Below are 26201 nucleotides of genomic sequence, written 5' to 3' on the forward strand. Positions count from 1 at the left end.
CTTACTGACAACCAGCCGTCTGGTTTCCTAGGAAACAAAATCTTGGCTAGAAATAGTGAATCATTTCCAGGTCACTTTCAACATGGAGAGTGGAGCCGGGAAGCATTGGACTGAGGAGGAGGTTAAAGCCTTGTTAAGCGTCTGGTCAGAAAAAAATATCAGAAAGCAACTGCACGGCACCCTGAGGAATAAAGGAATATTTATCTACATTGCTAAAAGGTTACAGGAGTTGGGAGTGTGCAGGGACTGGAAACAGTGCCGTGCAAAGTACAAAAACCTGAAGTACGAATACAGAACGGTTAAATATGCCCACAACTCTGGGGATGTCACTAAAACCATGAAGTTTTTCCATGATCTGGATGCCATATTGCGATATGAGCCTGTCACACAATTAGCAGCAGAAGAGAACGGCAGGTGTTCTGCGACTGAGACGCAGCTGAACACAAGCCCCACAACAGACAGCGCGCAAGGTAAAAAACCTGTTTTTGCTTCTATTTTTCTCTCTTTGCTTAAAAACCAAAGGGAACAAAACCGAAGCCCGACTTCAGTGGCGCTGGAGCTGAGGCTGCGCAGCCCCAGCAGCGCTGTTAGAAGTGACTGGATGCACTCCTCGCGCAGGGGAATAAAATGTTAGCACCCACCAGTGTCGAAGTCTGTAAATACAGCGTAATTCCAGCAAAATTATGCTAACTGCCTGTATTGCAGCTTCTGTGACTACTCGCTGGTGTCCAGGCTCGTGCACTGGGTTGAAACGCTGAAGTAAAAAGAGCTATTTTCTTTCCCTTTGCCATTCACTTGCAGTACTTTGGAAGCAGGTTTTTACAGTTCAGATGTAAATGTATAGATAAAAGGTTAAAACTGTCATGGTGTTTAAAATATCATTATTTGTAATACAGGTGAAATTTAGGATTTTTATTCTTGTTTCTCTGTAACTTAATATTTAGGTATGAAAACTCAAGGTAAATTAAATTATTTTGTAAGCAGTTTTACTTAAATATTTGAGAAACAGATGCTTAATAACGTCTCATTAAAAACTCTAATTTAGCAATGAAAGTAAAAAATCATCATATTTGTCAGACTATTTTGAGGCAGACCAAATGAATACAACTGCTTTTATTCTGAAAGGGGTTTCGCTAAATTGTTTGCATCTCTTGTTTTATTCAACCTTCTCTACATATGCATTTAAGCTCTGCTTAACATTTTATTAGGGTCAATCTGCTATTTGACATCACTCAAATCTCCTTGTCACATCCTAAATGCCACTGAAGCATAAGTCCTGATGATAAAGTACCAAAATAAGATGACTAAAAAGAGAAATTAACAGCTTAGCTGTTTGTTCCCACAGTACGTGGCAATTTACATTAAGACTGTGAATCTTTTTTAAGAATACAAAAAACTAAACATTAGTGTCAGGGGAGATTGTCAAAGGCATAGAGAGGAGCTGGACATCTAGCCTGTCCTGGTACCCTTTCATGTCTCCCTTCACAATGCTTTAGAGATTTGAGGAAAAGAAATTGCCATTTTTCTTGTCATTGTTTACCTTAACAAAAACCTTGACCTTAATTTGTCATCACCAGCAGAAAGCCTCGAATCTGTCAAAATAACTTCAAATTAAAATGGCAATTTTATAATATTTTAACGTGCTCTCTGCAATGTACATTGCAATCCATTTTTTATTTTTAAATGTGCAGAACTGAGGCTAATACAACGCTGTTGCACTTCGAGGACTACACAAAACTAAGATAGTGTCCTTCATCTGAGGATCAGCCATTAGATTATCCTCTGTGTTTTATTGTAGTTGGCACCTGGTAATTCTAATTCTCATCTGCCTTAGACCTCTAGCAAATTTAAATCAGCAAAAGTTAATTTAAGTTGTGAATCATAAAGTACAATATATATTAAAAAAATTACCCCTGGGTGAGATGCCTCATTTTGAAGCATTAGGACAGTCTGGTTTTAAAGATGATATAATTAAATATATCTCTTAAATGCACAAGCATTTCTGTTACTCCCTCCAAAAAAAACCCCAACAAACAAGTTTTATGGATAGACAAAAATGAAATGCAACTAACCGTAATACTTGGAACACTGATGGCAAAAATCAAAATGGAAAGATTTTCACAACAACTACAATTCAGCCACAAAGAAAACACACTAAGCCAGAATTGTGTCCTGCAGCTATGCAGAATGTGTGCACACATCCATAGCAAGGGGCAGAGGGAACTGTGAGATCACTAACTTTCTTATTTTAGAATATAAGTCAAGTAACTAACACTGTACTGGAGGCTCAGCCCCACTCCACCTGCCTGCCCGGCCCAGTAGGGGCCCAGTGCCCTGCCCTTTGAAGGGCACTTTTAAGGCTAAAATGGTATCGGTGCCTCTGCAGCTGATGCTCTCAAGTTCTATTGTGGGGGCAGATCTGACAGTGTTGCTCCCTCAGAAGAAAAGGTGAATCCCTGCACAGGCAAAGGCAGCCCACTGCCACTGCCCCAGTATGGACTGCACGTCCCCTCCTGAGCTTCTCCCTTTCAATCACAGAGTGTAATGGGAGAGGAGGAAAAAATGGTCCTTCCTCTCTTTTGAAAGAGGCAGAGACATCTCATTTTGACAGGGCTTGAGGAATTCAAGGATGTCTAGGCTTGTGACTTGGGTAGCAAGACAAAATGCTATTAGCAAACCAAAACCTGTGACAAATAATACTTGTCCACCTTGCATGTCTAATTTTATTTGAAGAACTCGGTTGCAATAATAACTTGTTTTGTTAAAAAGCATGACAAGGAACTGGGCAGGCTCCCAAAGAAATCACCTTATATTTACCATTCCGCTTAGCCATAGTCTCGATATTCATACACATCCTTAATATAAAGATACATAGCATGTCTTTGCATTATTTCAGCTACTGGGAAATTACTGGGGAGGGTGAGGAAGGGGAAGGAAGGAAGGAAAGAAAAGAGACTACTTTTTTTTAATACGACTGAGTGGTATTTCTTTAGTGTTTCCCTGAGGTTTGGTTTTTTCCTTATCTGGTAAAATCAGTTTTCTTTTGAAAGTGTAGTTGAAGAAATTATTACTGAAAATCTCAATCAAATTTTAGAGGGGTGTCTTCAGACCAACTTGGTAGCAACATATAGCTTGTTCATGAAAAGATGACACTTTATACATAAGCACATGTAGAAGTGCAAGCAGAGATGTTCGTGTTGCCCTCCCAAAACACGTTTTCAGAGGCAGAGTTGTAGCTTAAATAATCATTAAAAAAGACATAAGTAAACATGTTCACTTCTCTTAAAATGTAGTTTGTGTATTATTCCAGTAATCAACAACCAAGAAAATCCATGTAGAGTGATGGTGCACTGTGAAAAATGGTATTGTTCCTTAGAATTCAAATTAATGACCTATTTTGTTAACCAGTTTGATTGTTTCAAGTTAAACCAAGTATTAATAAATCAGTACATTATCTACAGAAAAAGTAAACCTCATGTAATAATTAATGTTTCTTATTCTCTTTTATATTTCTCTCTTTATGTTTAAATATTAAGGCACTTGTCACCTTGCTTGACCTTCACTTTACCTCAGCAAATGCAAAAAGATTATCAAGTCTGAGCAGAAATGCATCATAATAACAGTATTATCATGCAGAAAGATCCTGCAGAAATGCTGACTTGAAAGTGCCACTCATACATAGTTTTCCATGTCTGGACTTTAAACATGTCACTGACAAGTATTTTATACAGTTTTTTTAAAATAAGTGTGCAGTACTCATATTGAGTAACTTTTTTGCTCTTCAAATGTTTTTATTTTTTCCCTATCAAAGATACTAATATCTTTTTGTGGTAACTGTTCTTATTTACTTAAAATAAAAAGTTGCTTCTCTTTTAATATGACAGTGTAATATAAGTTGCTCATGCTAGTGCCGATGGCACACTCAGCAGGCTTCCAACAGAGAATTTATTTCTCTTTCCCTAGTTTGCTTTGCTGCTCCTAAGCAGCTAAAACGCCAGTCCTGTCACTGGAAGTGGAGGCATGAGCAGCAGCTCCTGCCAGAGAAGCCAAGCGGACAGCTGGGAGCAGTCAAAGATCAGGCCACTGCATCTATGAGTCATTGTGAGCCTTGCTGAAAGTCAGGAGGATTTAGGATAATGTTTTCAAATGCAGTTTTCAGTTTCACCTACGTCAGGAATACAAGGTTGCATCCTAACCACGCCTCATTACTGTTCCCTGTGACGCACCACCGCAGAGCCCTGGAGCAGGCAGCTTTGATCTGTGAGCCCTGCCTGGCTGGAGCTTGCAGTAGCTCAGCTCTCTGTACAGTGCACCAACATTTCAAACCTCCTGTCAAAATGATACGCTGAATACAGCGTATTATCACCGGCCAACTTAAAAGTCTGTCCTCTGTGAAAACTAAGCTGGTTCAGAACCTGACTTGCATATCCTGCTTTCTAAACTTACACAGCAATTGCTATAGTGTTGCTTTTTAAACACATGTAGAAATGCTGTGCTTGAAAAAGCTAGACTGAATCCTGTCAGCTCCAAATACGTCTGTTCTCAAGTCACAATATATACTTTCACAGTCTCTCTATTCTGTTAATGAATTTCATATATTTCCAGAACTCCTTCCAGAACATTCCCGTTTTCTTCAAACTCTGAAGAAAAATGAATTTTTTTTTTATTATCTAAATGGATTTGTGGTTATCTGAATCCATATGCAGTGTCTGCCTTTATGTCTCTTAGTTTACATTATCTACTTTCAAACTATAGGTTTAATGTGCTATCTACCGCAAACGCTGATTCAGAAGAGCATATAAGTTACTAGAATCAAGTCAGTTTCTACAAGAACTTTAAAAAGCATTTCAAACAGGCTTCATATGCAAGATATAAAATAATTTACCTCCTGTAGTCATGTCCTCTTTATGGGGACAGGTAAAATTTTTATTTTAAATTTTTAAATTTTAATTTTAATTTAACTACAAGTGAAGAGATTACCAAGATCATCTCATTGTGTACAGACATTTTAACTTAAACTAATTTAAGCTAATTTAGTCCATATCTATTTTTCACTTAAAAACTCTTTCCTTCACAGGTGAACTATCAGTTTCTTTAGAAGATGATGAGGACTCTCCAGGAGATCCACTACTCTTTATGTCTCATGTCAGACCAGTTCAACTAGGTATAGTATGATGGTGCAGAGAAATCAAAAACTAAAAGGTAGCATGGGTTGTCAGAGCACTTTCTGATAGTTTGAATATGCTGTCGTTCTGTTCTGATCAACACAGCTTTAATACGGACACAGTCTTGCACCATCTCCTTCCCAGTGTTAGCACTGAGCAGCCTCATGCATCACTAGACACTGACCACTGTACTTGGTGTAACACCTGCATGACCACCATTCACACACAAAACACATCCCATGCTATAGCTAATCATATTAACTGCATTAACCACAATAATTTTGTTAAATGCTACTGGAAAGTATGCCAAATGCTAGTGTGGATACCCATATCAACTTGTGGCTTTTCCCTAGCTTATCTTCTTAAAGCATGGATGCTTAAAGCAGCATGAGGGAGTGGCCTGAGCCAGGAGAATGATGCAGAGCAATCCAGATTTGCAGTGGTCTCCAATGCAACTACAAAGTGGTCTCTCCATGGAAAGGGTGGTCAGCAATGCTCTAGCCCAACCACCCACAGAATAACTTATTCAGAAAATGTACTACTCTAGTAGTTTTGCTCAGGAAAGTCATTACAGAGTGAAGGCACAAACCTGGCAAGCCAGAAGGAGGAAGAGGATCCTAGGTGTGAGCCCCTTCAGGGGATGGCTGAAGGGAATGGAGAAACCGAAATACATTTTAGGCAGATTTAGGCAACTGATGAGCTGATTCTTTACCTGGATGAACAGCAGCACTCTCCTGAATTTCCTACGTGTTTTTTCCATTTTTCATATGCCTTGTATGCCTACACATACATTACAGTCCAGTTACAACAACTTTCATTACAGTATCTCCACGGTGCTGTATTCAGGAAAAAAACAAGGCCCTGGCTAAGCCTACAGCTTTTATATTACACACTGCACCCCTCTTGCCTGGCATAAAAAGAAATTAAGGAAGAGACCAGAATCTCACATGGAATTTATGCACACATAAAATACTTCATGCACATAAACAAAACTTTTCTTGCAGAAAGTATCTGAATTAAATTTTACAGGAATATGTCTGTAAATATTCCTGTGTTTCTCAGTGCTCAACATATTGCCAAGCAGAAAAGTTCAGTTCTGAGGAAGCTGTTTTCTACAAAACTTCAGTTGCATGGGCTCTCAATCTCATGTATGTACTAGTACTAAAATTCCCTCCCCTAGTACCTCTTTTAGTCTTCAGGATTTAGGCACTATTTTAGACATCACTGAAAGAAAAATGTTGAGCCCTTTGTCTCTATATTGTTTAATATTTTGGTTTTATTTCAGCAGATTTCTCAGGTTTGAGGAAGCTTAGAAGAAAATTAAATATGGTATAAATGCATCTTTCAGATAAAGTAATAATATATATCCTAAAAATTTGCTTTAAGAACAAATTAGAACAAAAATACATTTAAGACATAAGAAAAATCTTCCCACTGACTATAACAACTTTGTTTCAAAGTGGTGCTTGTAGGAAGGATATCTTGAGTTACGATGTTTTTCAAAGGATATGAGGAACAAACATACCCACCATTTTCTACTCTGCATACAGCAGAATGAATGAGTAATATGCTGAGTCACCAGAACTCATGCGAACCATGAAAGTGAGCTCAGGTGGAAATGAACTGAGAAATACTGGCCTCCATGAAGACTAAAGAAACCTTACTCCTCCCAGATTGCCCCATGCTCTGTGGCTTTAACTGGGAAGTGGAGGGAGCACCTCCTGTGCTCTTCCTCTCTTCCTCCCATAGGCCTTTCCTCTCTGGCCTATCTGATGTTGGCAGTTATCAGCTGTGGCAATTCCTATGGTTTCATTCACCTGTAAATCAGGATTTTCTTTCACTCCCTCAGGAAAAAACGCAGAAAATATAACTGATGCGTCACCTGAAAATTACCCTCCTCAACTGCTTATCAGCGAGCTGTCTGTTGCAGAGTCCTGATTAACACAGGACTATCAGGGAAAAAAATGATACCTGTTAGTACAGTTTATTCACAACTAGAACGAATTATGGAGACTAGCAAAGAATGGCACTATCTAGGACAAATTTGTCCCCAGATACACAAGTATGATCCACTGAAGCTCTATGCACAAACAAAGGTAAGGTACTTTTGCCATCACACAAAGCTCTGTGACTATGAAGTATCCAACCCTCATAATCTGGCTTGCCCTTGCAGAATAAGACACTGGCAAAGGCATTTATCACTTCAGTATGACTACAAAAAAATGTCAGTTACAGTGCACTTTCATGTTTGCTCTTTCATGATGATGCCCTGGAATTGGTTTTGGGATTTTTTTTTGGTTTGTTCTTTTCTTTTTAAATCATTATTTTTACAAAGATTTAGAAAATGCATGAGGAAGCCACTTTCCAAAATAATTTGATAATCAAAAGGAAGTTTCAGAAACAAGGGAACATTAAAAACCTGAAAGATATCATATTTCAGTGTTTTAAGTTAAGCATGGGTGGTAACCTTTACCTCATAATAATAAAAAATAAAATTGAAGACTGGAGAAAATTAAAACATATCAAACTCTAATTTTTACAAAAAAAAACCCCACATATTTTTTATTGACCTACCCTGAGAAAGGTGGAGGTCCTGTGCCAGGAGAATCGAGTTTGTTATCACACAAATATTCTTGTGTGACTGAAGCAAAAGTCTCCATTCCTCAGCTCCCTGCAACCAGGGTGCTTTGTTAAGAGTTAAAGATCAGATTCTTCAGATCCTTACCAAATTTAAATCTTTCCATCTGTGTAAAACCAAAAGTATGGCATGAATGCAGAAAGTAAGTCTTGATGCTAGTGTCAGTGACTGGGGCCTGATTTATTATTGTGCTAATGCAGCACATCCAATCTTCTGATCAGCAGTCTTCTCTCTAATGTCTGAAGGACAAAACAGCTTATCTGTTGTTCTCAAAGGCATTAAAAGTTTAGTGTATCAGGGCACAGAAGAAAGAAATGTTCCTCTTAGATTAATTAAATGTACATGTGCTATCTGAGTACTGGTCATGAAGAGAAAGCAAAAATTATATCAGAATTAACAAAAATGCTGACAAATTCATAACCAATGGCTTTTAATGGATTTTAATGGATTTTAATGTTACCTCTGCTCCATCTTTCTCCAGAGAGACAAGTAATGAGGAAACAGTATACTCCATTCTCATTCTCTATCCTTTCCCCACCCCATGCAGGTAACCCATATCTGTGTCTCTCCCCTACCCCACATAATGCAGGTAATCCAGCGTCAGCAGTAGAGGCTTCCAAACCACTGGCTTTTATTCCAACAGTAGCAAATGAAGGAGGAAAACACTGGACTGTTAATGAAGTCAGAGCTTTGATACGCATATGGTCAGACAAAAATATCCAGCAACAACTGGAGGGGACAGTGAGAAATAAAAGAATATTTGAGCAGGTTGCTGCTAGACTTCAGAAGTTTGGAATTGACAGGGACTGGAAGCAGTGCAGGACAAAATATAAAAATCTGAAACATGAATACAAGAGTGTAAAAAGTGCCCAGGACTCAGGGAGTACAAGTAAAGGTATGAGATTTTTTAGTGAACTGGATGCTATTCTGGGGCACTGCACCATGGAACAAGCAAGTAAATCAGATAATGATGAAAGTGAGAGGCCTACAGAATGGACAGAAGCAAAATCAGGAAAGGACTCCATCGGTAAGTACTTTAACCATCCATATATAGTTTAAAACTTTTAGTTTTCCAGAACTAGAGAGACCTTAAAAGAACTCAAAAGAAGCAACCAAAAGGATTAACTGATTTGCTGGGGGGAGGGGGGAAACACTGAATGGGAATTTACTATTTTCTCTGGTAGTTTTGTCTTACATTATAAGGTACTATTCCACATTGAGTGATTGCCCTGCACTTTTTTAAAAGCACTGAGAGACAAAAGGAGGAAGAAAAGATGAAGACATAGGATAAGTTAAAGTGATACAGAAACAATTTCAGTCAAAATCATGTCAGAAGAAACTGTTTCCAGCTTAGATAAAAGAAATGGATCAGAGAGATGGTCAGACTACGTTACTGGAAAAATTAGGAGATTGAGCAAAAGAAATCTGTATTTATAGACATTGGTTAAAAAAACCCCACATTTAAACTGTCTCTTATGGTCCCAGATATCTCAGTTTTATTAGCCTTTGGAGCAAGACTCCCAAATTAGTGAGAGGACTATCAAAACAGCAAAAGGAATAGCACCAAGAAGCTGGCAGAACTTGCCTTTGGTTTTGGGTGATTATTTTCAATTAACTTGGTAACGGATGATCAATGCAGAATTAGAGTAAACTGATGGGAGTACACTACCCAGGAGTTAAAAATATTTTTCTTGCTATGTACAACCTGAAACATGTTTGGTGTTTAAGAAAGAATTAAATGTTAAACTCTTTACTACGCAATAGAGATTCTACACAGGGGCTGATATTATGTTGGCCAAATATAAGACTAGAAGTTAGTAAAGTAATGAAAGAAGTTAAGAAAAATATAACACAAAGACAGTCTCTGGCTGAAAACTATTGAGAACATTTTGAGGGAAGATTCACTCGTCAGTTGCCAGTTCTGCTAATGCACCTACTTTGCCTGCTGGCATAAAGAGCATCTGAGGTTGAATGGATTTTTTGATTTGACACAGCACAGCTGTTCTTATGTAGTACACAAATGCAGTGCTCTAATTAACTTAGCTTTATTTACACAGAAATGCCTGGAGATACAGGTGAAGAGGACTCTGTTAGTAATATATCTGAAGACCTACAGGTTGCAGATATAAAGAAAGTTTCTGATCCAGGTAAAGTGAAAAGTCTTCTATTTTATATAAATAACTAAATTTATTAAATTAAGAATTATTTCTAAAATAAACCCAGATTGTAATTATGGCTAGAAAATGCACAGACCTAAAAAACTTATAAGCAAGAGCTAATGTCATAGTGATAACCATCACATGCTTATGTGCTGCTGAATTTTATAAAAACAGTATAGTAAGTAATCATTTCAAAGACTCATGACTAAAGATGTAAAGAATAAGAGACTACTGGTTTAAGCAAGCTGAGTGCAATGCACTACTGCATTTGCTTTTACTTAATCTATGTACTCCCAAGGATTAGAATTGTTCAGTCTCCTGTGCGTGAACTATTACAGCATTATTTTTCACAATAAAATGTGATCAGTATATAATATAATTGTGTAAATGCTCATGTCAGGGGATGAAAACTTCATTTAAGAGTCTCACTACTAGCCCTGAATATGAAGGTCATAAACTCTGCTCTTTACAAAGAAACATTATGGTTTACGTCTGAAAGCATAACTTTCAGGGGAAGCAGGAGTTTAACACTCAATTAGAGACACATGAACGTCTCGAAGGCTGACAGACTTGACTCTCCACAATAAAGCACTTCATGATTTCTTCCAGTAGTGTGAGGCAAAATGTGGTCTAAATTAGGCATTAAGGAGCAGTCTTATAGAATGTAAAATGGTCTAACATCAACTTGAAGATTTTAATATCAAATTAAAAATTTTCTGACAGATGATGTTACTGTAAACACTACTTCAGAGAATCGGGCAGCTCCTCATATAACGAAAGAAACAGCTATGACAAGTAAGTAAAGACATGACTAATCATGAGAGGTAATTTGAGGTATAACAGATGGCAGTATTTTTGGTTTTTTCATTCAAGAGAAATTACATTTATGAATTTAAATTTACTAACCAAAAAAAAAACCTAACTGGCCTTTTACCAGATCACCATGGGCACTTGACACATTCACTGGAGAAAAATAGGTTGTCATGAAAAGTGCACTGCCTATAGGGACCTCATTTTGAGAGAGACAAAATTTGAAAAAAATCATAAATAGCTTTTTGTGAGATCCAGTTAAGACTACTTGTAAAATGCATCAAATTCCATTCCTCCCCATCAACAAGTAAAATTACTACATACACATGACCATATTACAAACACTGTAATAACAGATTCAGCACTGCCCCTTACCTGTCACCTGACATAGTTTTCAACTGCCTGCAGTATTTTGTATATTGTAACTTTCTAGACTGCAATCTTCCAAACAAGTCATTTAAGATGAAGTTTACTGAATACTTCTAGTAAAATTCCGAGTATGTATTTTTGACACTTTAACATTCCTTTAGGGTAAGAGTAGGTGTTAAGATGTCTATAGCTTACCTTGGTTACCATCTCCCTTCTCAAATATATGTATTTTAACTGCATCTTTTGTTTTGGATAATCATAAATGTCCTGATTTTGTGAGGAAATATTAAAATAGCAAGTGTTTCAGAAGTGTCTGTGGCTCAGTCTATCCACTCTAAAGACTACTTTTCAAACTTCTATGGGGGGAAAAAGGGCAAAACTATGCTTCATCAATTACAGTTTCAGTTTCCAAAATTCCTTCCCTCATTCCCAAACAAACAATACATACTCAAATACTTTTATCACAGGTGGTAAAAGACATCTTGACTTTAATGTTATTAATGGTAACATAATTAGGTATTGCATAAGGCAGAGAAATGATGCACACTTTTTATGTCTAGAATATCATGGAGACCCTTTGTTCTCTCATTGTGGTACATGCCTTTCCTAGACAGTTCAAATAATTTTGAAGTGAGAAACTGGTAAATAAAGAGATTGTATGTACCTCTGTACTCATAAATTTACTTGCTGATAGATAGTGAAAAAGGCAATCAGGCAGTGATACTTACATTGGTTCTTTGATGTAATGTCTGACAATCAATAGCATTTAGGATGTGACTTTACAAGAGCTACTCCATATTTAACACAACTTTTGTAGAAAATGGTTTCTCATCAGGCATCCAATTATTAAATTTATATATGTTTTTATGCCTTTAAAAAAAAACACCTGTAAAAAACACCATTCTGACATAAAGAAGAATTTAGAAATTCTGTTAACCTCATATCAGGGGATCTTCCTAAACAGTATATGTAGTTAATGTACTCTGCAGCCAGAGTTACACATGCACTTGGCTACACACATAGGAGCTAGCCTGTGCAGACATCTGCTTTCTGGCAATCACAGTTGTGTAAATGCGCAGCAGACACACGAGCTGACTCAGGATCGCTGAGTCAGAATCGCACGTGCTTCTCAGATACTACATGTGAATCTGAATTAGGAGACACAGTAACTTTGTAACCACTGCCAATCTTTATAAACAGCCCAATCAGGTTTGCCATACTCTACAGTAAGGAAAATTATATTAAGGTGGTGTTAGTCAAAAGACAAATACAAAGTTTCAGGAAAGCACCTAGTTATTTCATGTGTCATGGTATTGTTTTTCTCCTCTGTCCACATGTATTTGTTACTCAAAGAGCAGCATATGCCCACCTGACAAGGAAAAGACAGAGGTAAATAAATCCTTACAGTTCCTTGCACAGTCTGTCACTGTTACTGACGTCGCTGTCAGCACTGCCCAGCTGGGGGAGCAGGAGCACCACAGCAATCCCCAACCCCGCTGGTTTTCAGCTAAAGCTGCCTAGGATGGGACAGGCTAGGGACACTGCTGATTGCTCTCTTCTGGTAAAACACACCCCACATTGAATCCATCTGCAAAAAAACCCCTTACTTAGTTAGTTTCACTGATGTTTTCTATTTCATGGTATCACTTTAAAGGGCAGTTAATTACGGAAATCTATTCAGAAAAGCCAATCGTTTCAGTTTGCAGAGGTAGTAGTCCACCAATTCAAATTCCATGTACGTTCCACATCGGTCAGACTTCGGAGTATGACCATAGACTGCATATAGCTGTTTTGATTAAATCTGAAGTGCCAGGGAATAACGATGGAGATAAAAACAGGTTTCTAAGGAATGCCAGTAGTCTGATGTTCTTAAAAATATCTAGAGCAAGTATTTTGCTTTAAACAAATTACTTTTTTTGTCATTGTTTTTTAGGATTTTTGGTGCCCCACAAACTTACTATATGTCCCTCTCAGAACAAATTTGGAATAAGTCATGACATTGCCAAGATACATTCCTAAGCAAGGGCTTTTTAAAAATCTGTTTTTAAAAGTTAAGATCTTAAGTCAGTCCATACTCAGGTACTTAATGCTGGCTTGAAAACTTCCTGCTGTGTCCTTGGAATTTTAAAACATACAGCTATAAAGTCAAAAGATAATATTTTAATACATATGTCCTAGGCTAGTGTGAAGTAGTGTTTCAGAGACGGGCAAAAATAAAAATTCTTGATGATTCACTGGCTTAGCCTAAGCATATTTGGGCTGCAGACACAAACTCTTAATTAACTGTGCATTCAAGTTTTCTGTATCCACACTCATAGATCTGTACCACAGAGATGGCAGCAACTTTGCAAGCTCTTGGAGAGTAAACATAAGCCATGCACTGAAAACTTTCCATAGCTTTGAAGTTTCCCACTTCCCTTTTAAATTATGTAAGACACACATGAGAGTAAGGATTAGGAGACAAATTACTAATCTTGCCTCATGAGCCAGAAAACAGGATAATTAGTGGTAGTGACAGAGTGCCAAAAGAGAACAGAGCTTGTATCAGTCTCAGTGGGTAAAAGGAAAGACTGTGACGGCATTGCTCTGGTGGCCTTGAGAGCAATGCTTTAAACACAAAGTAGAGATTAAGCATATTTGTTGGCAACTGTCTATAGGTTCGCTGAACAATGCAGATGGAGCCACTGTGTTTTATCCATGCCAGAAATTGTTGATGGCTTGTTCTGTTTGGCTCAGTCTTGCTCTTCTCGTACCCTCCCGCCAAAAACCCTGAAAAGTGCCTTAGAAAAAAAGCTAGGCTCCCTACGCACATTCTTGGCTCACTAAGAAAAAAAATAAAATAAAAAGGCACATGATGCTGGTCACATAGTAAAGAACATCTGATGCAAACAAGGCTGTATTGATTTGGGGGGCTAATTTTTAATAAAATGGCTCTAGATTAAACTTTATTGCTCAATATTTAGGGATAATATTCTTGAGTGGACTGAGAACAGGCTGGGAGCCAAAAACTGCTGTCACTGATCTGTGGTGTGGCCTTCACCATTTAATCTCTGTAGAGCAGTGTCCTCAACAAGAAGTGAGGATCAGCTAGACTGCTTGCATCATCCACCTGCCTGAGGGGTGGAATTCTCCCTTAAACAGCAGTGGGCCAATGGCAGAGTAGCGGAGATCTCCTCCCCATGGAGGGGAGCCCAGGGACACTTCTGTCACCCAGTTGTGTCATGTAAACTCCTCGCAAGCTGAAGCGGGGATGCTCTCAGACACGCATTAGGACGCTGTCTTCATCAGGCAGGCAGGCAGCCTTGCAGATCAGTTGTCCAGGCACAGCACCCTGATGCAATGTCAGGGCCCTTGCCCCTTTTGAAGCTGATTCAGACACTTCTGGTATCAGTCACTTCGGAGTCTTTCAGTAATTTCAGTATGTATTGCACTCCTTATGAAAGTCACTGTCTTGCCTGTTCTGCTGCCCACACGTTTGCCAGTTACTACATATCTTTCAACCACAATCAGCAAACCATTCTACAAATTCTGATCCAGGTTTAAATAACTTAAGAGTTTGCACATTTATCCCATAAACTTATATTATGCAGCTGTTACATGGTATTCTGGATGTACTTTGATAAATAAGTGGGTACACTCTGCTCTTAAGCCCACTACTGCAGAGAAATGGCAACTTTACTGTCTTAAGAGAGGAAATCTTGAATGGCATTCTGAAGTTGGTGATTCTACAGACATCACTCAAGACCTGTTCAGTTAATAAGAACTCTGTAAATTATTATTTTTTACAGAAATCCTTGAGGATGAGAGGGACTTTGTCAACTCCACCCCGGCAGCTCTGGAAGCCACACAAATAAAGAAGGAGGCAATTGACATAGGTAGGTCAAGACTTAGTCTTGATTATCTTGTGAATTGCAGATTTCTAAGGTTCATATGTTATCCTGGCAAATTATACTTATCTACTTCTTGGTGATGATAAAATATGGTTTTTGCTTGATTTCATAGTGCAACAATGTATAAACTGTTATTTCTCCTTCCCATAATTGTAACAAAATCTTATTTTCCCAGACAACATGCCTCTTTTTATGCTAGATGTGATTATTTTGCATTTGATTGTGACACAAATACAGTTTTTCTTACACAGTTCCGAGAGAGGATAAACTGGAGAGCTAAACAGCTGTCTCAGAAACTCAGAACATTTTATACCTTGTCTGTATTTTCAAACTTTACAAGTAAAACTGAAGTCAGAGCCTCAGCAATATGAAGAAATCATATATTCAATGACAAGTAATCAGGAGATTTGTTTTATTTAAAATGTTAAAATTTAACATTAGAACACAGCAGGGATATCAATATTCTGGAATAAATGAGCATAGAAACCACAGAAGTTCATGAAAAAGAATACATCAGGGGAAATAATTAATGACATTGAAATCTAGTGACTTGACCCCCTGGATCAAAATATGCTCTACAGTAGTGCTGTTTGTATGCAGAAGTTAATGGAAAAAAATTAAAAAAATCAATTATAATGATTCTGTGAACAGCAGTTCTTTGACCTTTGACACCTAAAGTTTCTACCATAAGAACATTTCTATTGTGTGCATCAGGCATACAAGGGGAAAGCTTCCTTCTCAGCAATTACGTTATCTGGAATTCAGGTGTTGAGACATCCAGTGCAACACAGCCTTTCAAACTGTTTGCATTGGCTGATGTTGACTATTAAAGACAACTGTGGTGAGTATGACACTGAGGACAACATCAGAGCAGTGCCATCACAACGACACAGAAACACAAGTTACATTGAGGATAAAGTTAATCTGTGACCCTGAAAGTTGAGACATAGTGAGGTCACACAAATGTGAAGCAGAGAATAAAATGTAGTGAAGATCAACTGACTACCTTACATACACAAATTCCCTGTTCCTGTCATATAATATCCAACTGAGGACAGTAATTGTACAAGTCAGCACTACTCAAGTGCCATTGCCAAAGACAGAAAGAGATTAGAGAGACAGCATGGTTGAGAGAATGAGCACATAAATGAAAGCCATGGGGGGTTTTGGTAATAGTTTAAATAAAAAAAAAGCAGCCATTAAAAGCCTAGGAGCAGACCTACAGCTCCATTTTGGCCCATCTCCAATAGCTGCAAGTGTTAAGGAAGATGCAAGAATTTTCCCAAGGAAAGTTACAGAAAGTTATAGGGTGCCTATTTATGAAAAAAACACATTTTTTTCTAGTACCCCAAGTAAATCACACACACATGCTTATAAGTATAATTTCTGATTCTAAGTTTTCCATAGGTATAAAATTTATTCCTGCACATGCTTATGAGAAACAAATATTTGCCAAATCACTTAAGAGAAAACAAGTTATAGAGCAAATATGAATTCCAAGTACTGCTCTGTGCATATATTGGCAAGTACCATTATGGAAACCACATCAAAAGAACCTGCTTATTTACAGACTATCTCTTATTTCTGACAGAGCCTAAACTAAGCACTCAGTTTTTCAAAACATAAAAGAAATATTTACTTCTACCCTTTACTGAAAACAGTATTGAAGATAATTGGTCTATGACATCCCCTACCAAAACAATGAGAATTAATCTTTCTCTTCCTCCCAAACCTAAAAGTAATTCCACAAAAAAGTGAACTTTCAGCCTCAGAGAAGTCCAATCATGAGGAAATGAGCCCAAAACCAGCAAAGCTGGGTTCTGATGTCCATAGATGATTTCAAGAATGATGATTTTTCAGGTAGACAGTGCTGAAGTTGCAGATAGAAGTCTAAAGGAAATCAAGAGAGACTTCAAGGCCTTGGAACAACTGGTTAAGGGATCAGGAGCACAAGTAGTGTTCTCTTCTATCCCTCCAGTTGCAGGGAATGATGAGGGAAGAAATGGGGAGAGCCAGTAATCAATACCTGGCTCCAAGCCTGGTGTCACAAGGAAAATGTTGATTTTTTTGATCATGGTTCCACTGACATGACACCAGACCTGCTGACACCTGTCTCAAAGGAAGAAAAGTATCTTAGCACAGGAGTTAGCAGGGCTCACTGAAAGAGCTTTAAAATATATTTGAAGGTAGAAAGGGATAAAACCAAACTCGCTAGAGATAAGCCTGGGGGCAGCACACCAGGGATGGTGTGTTACAGAGGTCCTTTGATCTGCTGTCTCAGTAGTCAGGGGATAGAGATCCATGCGGCAGCAAAGACACAGGGATTTAGTGATGTGTTAGAAACCACAGAAGCGCCTGAGAATGGCCATGTAGGTATTAGAGCTTCTCCCCCTAAAAAGATGGTGGGATCAAAAGCCTGAAGTGCACCTATACTAATGCACACACCACTGGCAACAACAGCAGGAGTTGGAAGTCAATGTGTAGCAGGAAAACTATGACATAGTTGCCATCTAGGAGACACTGTGGGAAGACTCGCACAACTGGAGTGCTGCAATGGATGGCTATAAAACTCTTCAGAAGGAGTAGGCAAGGAAGAAGCTGTATGTCAGAGAGTGTTTTGACGGTCTAGAGTTTAATGATGGTGCTGATCCCGTTGAGTGTTTATGGGTAAGAACTGGGGGAAGGCAACAAGACAGGTATCCTCGTGGGAGTTTATTACCACCCAGCCAGGGTGCAGACACAGACTAAATACTTTATAAGCAGCTGGGAAAAGTCTCACAATTGCTGATCCTTTGGGAGGACTTCAACCTACCAGATGTCTGCTGGAAATACAACACAGCAGAGAGGAAACAGCCTAGGAGATTCCTGGAGTGCGTGGCAGATAACTGCCTGGCATAGCTGGTGAGGGAGCCAAATAGGGCAGGTGCCCGCTGGACCTGGTGTTTGTGAACAGAGAAGGACTGGTCTGGTGGGAGATGTGGTGGTTGGAAGCTTCTGGGGCACAGCGGTCACTAAATGACAGTTTTAAGTTCTTGAAGAAGTAAGGAAGGGGGTCAGCAGAACTGCCACCTTGAACTTCTGGAGAGCAGATTTTGGCCTGTTTAGGAGATGGTTGAGTCTCTTGGTAGGCAATTCTGAGGGGCAAAGGAGTCTAGGAAGTCTGGACATCCTCCAAGGAGGAAATCTTTCAGGTGCAGTAGCAAGCCATTTCCATGTGCCAAAAGACAAGCCAGTGGGAAGAAGACTGGCCTGGCTGAACAGAGAGCTTTGGCTGGAACTCAGGAAAAAAAGGAGACTTTATGGCCTTTGGAAGAATGGGCAGGTAACTCAGGAGGACTACAAAGATATCATGAGGTCATTCAGGGAGAAAATGAGCAGGTCTAAAACCCAACTAGAACTTAATCTGGTTACTGCTGTAAAAGACAACAAAAATGTTTCTATAAATACATCAGCAACACAAGGACGGATAAGTAGAATCACCATCCTTTATTGGATGCAGGGGAAAACATACTCACAAAGGTTAAGGAAAGGGCTGAGGTACTTAATATCTTCTTTGCCTCCACCTTTAATACCAAGACCAGTTGTCCTCAGGGTACCCAGCCCCTTGAGCCAGAAGACAGAGATGGGGAGCACAAGGAAGCCCCCATAATCCAAAGGGAAATGGTCAACAATTTGCTACACCACTTAGACACACACAAGTCTTTGGGGCAGGATGGGATCCACCCAAAGGTACTCGGGGAGCCAGCAGAAGAGCTCACTCAACCACCTTCCATTATTTACAAGTAGTCCTGGCTAATCAGGGAGGTCCACAGTGTCTAGAGTTTGGCAAATGTGATACCCATCTACAAGAAGGGCTGTCAGCCTGACCTCCTTGCCAGAGGTTATGGAGCAGATCACCTTAAATACAATTACATAGCAGGTACAAGACAGAGAGGTGATGAGGCCCAACCAGCACAGACTTAGCAAAGGCAGGTCCTGCTTGACCAACCTGGTCTCCTTCTATGACAAGGTGACCCACTTTGTGGATGAGGGAAAGGTTGTGGATATTGTCTACCTGGACTTCAGCAAAGCCTTTGATGCTGTCTCCTAAAGCACTCTCCTGGAGAAAACATCTGCTTGTGGCTTGGACAGGTGTACACTTCACTGAGTGAAAAACAGGCTGAATGGCCAGGCCCAGAGAGTGGTGGTGCAGCTACATCCAGCTGGTGGCCAGTCACCACTGGTGTTCCCCTGGGGTCAGTGCTGGGGCCAGCCCTGTTTAATATCTTCATCAATGATCTGGACAAGGGACTGAGTGAAACCTCAGTCAGTTTGCAGACTACTCCAAGTTGGGTGGGAGTGTTCATCTGCTGCAAGGCAGGAAGGCTCTGCAGAGGGTTCTGGACAGGCTGAATCGATGAGCTGAGGCCAGTGGTATGAGGTTCATCAAGGCCAAGTGCTGGGTCCTGAACTTGGGTCACAACAACCTCCTGCAGTGCTACAGGCTGGGGGAAGAGTAGCTGGAAAGCTGCCCAGTGGAAAAGGACCTGGGGATGCTGGTCCACAGCTGGCTGAACATGAGCCAGTAGTGTGCCCAGGTGGCCAAAGAGGCCAATGGCATCCTGGCTTGTATCAGAAATAGTGTGGCCAGTAGGACCAGGGAAGGGATTGTTACCCTGTACTTGGCACTAGTGAGGCCACACCTTGAATCCTGTTTTCAGTTTTGGGCCCTTCACTGAAAGAAAGACAAGGAGGCACTGGAACAAGTCCAGGGAAGAGTAATGGAGCTGGTGAAAGCTCTGGAGCACAAGACTTGTGAGGAGCAGCTGAGGGAATGGGGGTCGTTTATCCTGGAGAAAAGTAGGCTCAGGAGGCTTCCTTATTGTTCTCTACAACCACCTGAAGGGAGGTTGTAGTGAGGTGGGGGTCAGTTTCTTCTTCCAGGTAGTAAGTGATAAGATGAGAGGAAATGGCCTCATTGGATACGAAGAAAAATTTCTTCATCAAAAGTGTGGTCAAGCATTGGAACAGGTTGCCCAGGGAAGTGGTAGAGTCAACACCCCTGGAGGTATTCAAAAGACATGTAGATGGGGCACTTAGGGACATGGTTTAATGCTGGACTTGGCAGTGTTGGGTTAATGGTTGGACTCGATCTTAGAGGTCTTTTCCATCCTAAATGATTCTATGATTCTGTGATTCTACAATTCTATAACTAATAGGTTAGACTAAGGGGTTAGGACATTTTTAAGTGAGGTAGGTATTTCCTACAGAGGATGACACTAATAGTAGCAATTTATTTGTCTAAGTCCAAGTCTGTTTTATTTAGAACTGTGTGTTTCTACAGATGATGATTCTATAAGCACTACCTCAGAAGACAGATCTTGTACGCCAGTAGCAAAACAGATGGTCGAAACAGGTGAGTATTAATTTCCATGCATTTATTCTAAAATTATTCACATTGTAATTTCAGTACCAAAGCTGGAGCAACCAGATCTCTACTGTAAACACAGTTCTACTTTTCTACTTCTGACTCCAGTCTAGCTTTATTACTAAACTTAAAAATTAGTTTCATAGCTCTGTTCCCTGTCATGAGCAAAACTTGCATTAATACTGTAGTACAACTTTGCCCTCTATACTCATCTGATGAGCAGCATCTGCCTACTTCTAATATTTTTACATCTGAAAATTTCTTTTTCTTCTATTGAATCCCCAGTAGCATTTTCATTTGCATGATATTTTGCCTTGCCATTTTAATTTGAAACCACACTGGAAAGCCATTTTCTTATCAATGCTGAAATCTTTTGCTTTAAGGCTTAAGGGCTATTGCTTTCCTACATATAACATCTGTCTTTAATTTGACAACAGTAACAAAACTACGCTGACAAAATGTTGACTTTTATATGCCTTGGAGAAATAAGAGATTCCATTTGCTACATATTTTGCATACTCAAGAGAAAAGTAATCACCTATGGATACTAATATTGTAAAGTTAAAAGATTAACATTAGTTACAATTACGCTTTAATATATGTATATTTAGCATATATTTATAGCATTTATTTTTGTTGTTGTTTTGTTTATATTTTCAGACAATCACATTCACTTGGAAGAAGCACAAAATCACTTTAAAGTTATTACAGTTAATGACACTGGAGCAGGAAAGCACTGGAGTGATAACGAAGTGAGAGCTCTGATAAACATATGGTCAGATGAAAAGATACAACAAATGCTTGAAGGGGCCACAAGAAATAAAGAAATCTTTGAGGAAATTGCCAGAAGGTTAATGAAATGTGGTATAGACAGAGACTGGAAACAATGTCGCACAAAGTACAAGAACCTAAAATATGAATACCGTGCACTGCAGAAAGAAAATGAGCATCTTGGAAATCCCAGGAGAAAAATGAGATTTTACGATGAAGTTGACTGTATCTTAAGAAGACAGCCTCTGGGTCCCTCAAGCTGGGGATGTGAAAGTTCAAGTCTCCTATCAGGTACTAAAAACTTCAGTGATGAGATAAAGTGCTTAAAGTGAAACTTTTTAAGGTTACCTGTTGAGCCATGCTGTAGGGGTAAAACATGTGGCCAGAACTGGGGAGGGAAAGAACTGAGGAAGCTGTATCTGCATGGTTACATAGGGTATACTCAGTGAACACAGATGGTCTCTACAGGCATGTAGAAGTGAGAATATTAACAAAAAGTGAAAGCACCTGAAGCATTCAGTGTTATTGGAGAACCTTTGCTTTTGGAAGCTTAAGTGAGACACAATGAAATGGCACTAGAAAACATGGCAGGTTCTAGAGGTCATATAGTAAGCATGTAAAGTCTGATGGATAGAGAGCTGCAAGCTTGTACCATTTAGAACTGCAAAAATCTGTAGCAACTAAGCCAAGTGCAAGGACTCCAAAAACCCAAGCTATATTAATTCAATTCACACCACAGTCAAGAGAGAGAAAAATCCACGGCAGTGATGTTTATTTGAGCACTTGTAAATATATTGATTTTCCTAAAGCAGATTCAGTTTTCAAAACAGAGTTTGCTTCTATTTTAGTATCAAAAGTATTGTGATCTAGGAATCACACAGCTAATCTTGTGTCTGCTAGAAGGGTTCTCATGACTGGCCAGCTGCTGCAGCCATCAGGGGCACCTGCCCCTGCTCCAGGCAGATGAGATGCTCTTGTAGAAGCAACTGAACCTCTGCAGCTTAGAGCTCAGTGAGTTATGGTAAACCAGAACCAACTCTGATTGTTCTCAATATGTTAGATAATAATTTGCAACACCACAAATGTTAGTTGAGGACTTGAACCATTCTGCAGCAGAGGCCAGATCAACAACTTGAGCAGCTGTCCTCACACACGAATCAGAGCCCTAATGCGGTGTCCGTGGGCACCATACAGTAGTGTATTAGTTGAGGCTAGAATGACATCCACACAGCTATGGGATGACACACTGCTTCTCCCCTGCCTAACTCTTGTGCTCAATCTCAATCTCCAGACATATTTTCTTCCAAATGCAGAAACTGAAGATATCACTGCTCATTTCTGCTCTCCATGAGTGGGATTTGTCAAGACCAAGAATATTTGAACCAAACTGGCTGGTTTACATTTTAGCATGCTAGAAAAGGACTGTGTAATCTGGGCTGTGAATGCTGATGCAGCAGACAGTAAAACAATAATGTTACAAAAAAGAAGCTTTAGTTATTAATCTGTTTGAGGCATCTGCCAAATAAATGTGTCTCCACCCCGATTTTGTGTGCCAAGCCAGTACCTAACTTTTCTAATATATTCTTATTGCTCCAGGTCACTTGTCCCACTGTATTGGCTTTTACAGGATAAAACCTTTTAGTGTGTGACTGACTGTGCCCTGAGAATCTCTGCAAAATACTTAGTCACCTTATTTTTCTCTTCTGTGTTTCAGTGGGAGATGTTACAGCAAACACAGGATCCTTGAGTATCAAGAGAAAAACATGTAATGATGGTAAGAGCCCCTGACTTTTAAAAGCATCTATACACTGCTGTTGAATTGGATGCCAGATTCTCATTTCCAGTATTCAAACAGTTAAAAAAAATCCTAGAACTTATCACCAAGCTCCAAACCAACCTTCTCTCACACACAGCAATCTGCAAAAGAAGAGTTCTGATAAAAATGTAGGCCTAAGGAAAACTCCAATTTCTTTATTTCAGTCCTTATCCCTGGTATAAATGAGGTAAACATCACGAAATACTTCTCTGATTCATAAGAATCATGTGCAAAGAAATGATACAAATATTTTTAAAGCAAGATGTCTGAATTACCTGTGTTGCTTAGGGGAAAAAAGGGACAGTATCACAGTCATGGATGTGACTTCCTCATATTAAACTACATGTCTGTAAATGAGAGGAGAAATTACGTTTAGACATATCATGTCTAACATGTAATGACTAACGTGTTGTAGACAAGAAAACAGATTAAGACAGCTATTCCAAAGAGAAGATACGGTACACAATCATGGAGAGAGAAAGGTGATGGGAAGGACAGAAATACACAGTATGCGATCTGATATAGGAAAAGTCAGAGCTTATTTTTCTTCCTGCAGAATTGTCAATCCCTAAATAATGGGAAAGTTGAACAATGGAGGATGACAAACTTAGTTTTTAGGAGGCTCACCCCTATTTTTAATACTAACATGATGTCTTGTCTACAGACAGATGAACACAAATGATCTGAAAATGACATTTCTGGATACAGCCTGCTCGGTTCACCATCACAAACTGTACTAACAGACTAACTATGTGTGATTAAATATACTTTCCTGTATTGTCTATTATGTAAGTACATCTTGGAGAAGGCTGTAGCTAGGCAAAAATGAAAGTTTCACATGTAAGTGATTTTTACAAGGTCTGCTGCATTCCTACTCTCCATTATACAATGACCCCTTACACAACAGCAGGCAACGACTGCCAAAAGAGCAGAACAGAAGAACAGCTCTAGGAAAATTTAGCATGTGCTAAACTTCAGTGTCAGCAGTTCATTGACTTGTGCACTCTAACTACAGACTTTGCTTTTGTCCACAGAGGTGTCACCTGTTCCACACAAGAAAAGTGCCTCTGAAAACACCATACTCCACTTCCAAAAGCTATTAACAGAGAGAGCGCACACAGTAACAGAAGGCAAAAAGTTGCTCTTAGAAAGGCTTTGTAAGCAGGAAGAAATGCAAGACCTCAACAGAACACAGCTCTATGCTGATCCATCAGCCATAAAACAGGTTGGTTTAATGAACTTTCTATGAAATTAGCATGCAAATAGATTCTCTTGGGTAGAAAGAAATTAAATGAGTCTAAGTTACCCACATGAATACATGCTTGCTTCCCCCCTTTAACAGAGTCACCTTCAGTCACACTAAAATCAAGGTATGAGTTCCCATCATAATCCTGAACTATGAGCTTTTAGCAGTAATGTCAGTCATTAAAAGACTGACACGTCTGGCAACATGTTTTGGCTCACCTACATGCCACAATTAACAAGCTTAATTGAAAGAAAATAATACTTTTATTGATCAAACATGTACAGTTAAAATTTCATCCCATCACTTACAGTTACCATCTGTATGGTCCTCCTAACAAGTGAGTCCTCTGCAATTAACCAAACAGTTGAAGCCATAAGATAACTTCTTTTTGGTTAGGCAGGGCTGGTGGGGAAAACACAATTCTTAAGTCTTTTGCCTGCATTTACCCTCTTCCTAGCCTCTCCCCCTGCCTATGCTGGTGTGGGGGAACATCCCCATCTGCACACTGAAGGCTTGGTGCTGTGCAGCAATGAACTGGAGAATTCAATGAGCCAGAAAGAAAGTACGCAGAGTTGATGCCCATATAGAAGGGGCAAGCTTGGGTTCTGGGCCCTGTTCTGTAGTGGGCAAGGGGTCTGCCTTGCCCAGTAACCACTGAAGAAAACATAGAAACAGTGCAGGGAGCAATGACATGGTAAGAGACAAATGCCATGCCGTAACTGCTTCTGCAAAATCCTACTACACACTACTTCATTTGGTGATTGTGTAAGTACTCTACAGTCTATATTGCCTGGGAGGCATGCATTTGCAGGGTTTTCCTTTGCACTTGCAGGGTTTTCCTTTCAGTGTATTCAAGCAAAACAACTCCTTTCTGGATCTCAGTCATGTTTGGGCATAGACCTACACATCCCTGCCAAAGCCAGGTTAGTTCTGGGCACACACAAGGGCACAACTGAAGTCAAATAGTCAAGTCCTTTTTGCAGCAGCAACAGCCACCAGGTTTCTTTATACGCAGAGGCCTAAATTCCACCCAAGTCCCTCTTCACAAAACCTTACACAAAAATATTACTGGATATAATGCTTCATTTCCTGCCCTATGGTTAATTAATTTCTTGTCAATTCTTTAATCAGAGACATTATTAAGGCAAACACTTTCCACCAAGGTGGATTTTATCTGTCATTTGACTAACATTTTTAACACGATTCTGAGAAATCAAGAGAAAGATCCCTAAAAATCATAGTTTTTTGATCATATTCATTTATACAGTGACACAGATATACAGTTGTTCCAGTGTATGCTTACCTACCACTTTTCACATTTTACATTGATTTCTCAGTATAAACCTTCTTTGGCTTGTACTACCAGTATCATCATTGCTTTAAAAATCTTTCTTCTCTCTCCACAACGAGTTGGTTCAAAGGTACATCCTTGAACTTGCATAGTATTACTTGCATACAGAACTGCTGTCTTTGGTAGGAGGACAAGGTCTGCCCCTGCCATGACAACAGTTGGGTACAGAACATGCTAAGCCAACTGAAGACGTCACCATTCCCAAGAGTGCTAAAATCACAGCTTACTCCCTCCACACATGAACCAGAAAAATCTGTGATCTAGCCCTGATTCAGTACATTTAAACAGCTTAGATCAACCTTGCTGTCATTCAGTACAATGTCCCCCCCAGAAATCCTTTTTCTTCTTCCAGCAAATAAAAAATAAAGACCTTTTATTCATTAAAATAAGCAGATCTTTCAAGAAATATGTATCTATTTTTAAATGCTGTTGTTCAGTTGAGAACGGCACAAATGCGCTGAGCAAAGGACTCACTGAATTCTTAGCAGGTCAGAACAGAGAATTGCAGAGCACACTTGCAATTTTTACTTGGAAACTGTCCCTATCAACACTAGGTGGTAGACATGAAGCAAGAACCGA

At 39.3% G+C, this 26201-nt stretch overlaps 2 protein-coding genes across 4 annotated transcripts in view; one reads left to right on the top strand and one right to left on the bottom strand.

Annotated features, from left to right (window-relative positions):
- The window catches only part of PPAT (phosphoribosyl pyrophosphate amidotransferase), a 47729-nt gene that overhangs the window by 15370 nt on the left and 6158 nt on the right, over positions 1-26201 (bottom strand). The gene's annotated exons all lie outside the window — the stretch shown is intronic.
- On the top strand, positions 37-25949 carry LOC113964345 (trihelix transcription factor GT-2). 2 transcript variants are annotated; one of them, XM_027676441.1, is made up of 10 exons: positions 38-470; positions 5078-5164; positions 8393-8830; positions 9861-9950; positions 10686-10757; positions 14930-15016; positions 20355-20426; positions 21099-21500; positions 22924-22983; positions 24060-25949. In XM_027676441.1, exons 1-10 carry the CDS (start codon positions 83-85, stop codon positions 24272-24274), a joined length of 1911 nt encoding a protein of 636 aa, XP_027532242.1. In that variant the 5' UTR covers positions 38-82; the 3' UTR covers positions 24275-25949. The 2 variants fall into 2 exon arrangements, with proteins under 2 accessions (XP_027532243.1, XP_027532242.1); XM_027676442.1 differs by lacking the exon at positions 10686-10757 and having other exon boundaries at positions 37-470.

This window comes from Neopelma chrysocephalum, unplaced genomic scaffold, assembly GCF_003984885.1.
Source record: "Neopelma chrysocephalum unplaced genomic scaffold, ASM398488v2 Primary Assembly neopelma1_42, whole genome shotgun sequence".
Classification (NCBI taxonomy): domain Eukaryota; kingdom Metazoa; phylum Chordata; class Aves; order Passeriformes; family Pipridae; genus Neopelma; species Neopelma chrysocephalum.

Excerpts from the sequence above, each read along its gene's own strand:
- LOC113964345 (XM_027676441.1), top strand. The coding sequence starts at position 83 with ATGGAGAGTGGAGCCGGGAAGCATTGGACTGAGGAGGAGGTTAAAGCC. Across the intron at positions 8,831-9,860 it reads ATCAGGAAAGGACTCCATCG|AAATGCCTGGAGATACAGGT; the intron begins GTAAGTACTTTA and ends TTATTTACACAG. Across the intron at positions 20,427-21,098 it reads AAAACAGATGGTCGAAACAG|ACAATCACATTCACTTGGAA; the intron begins GTGAGTATTAAT and ends TTATATTTTCAG.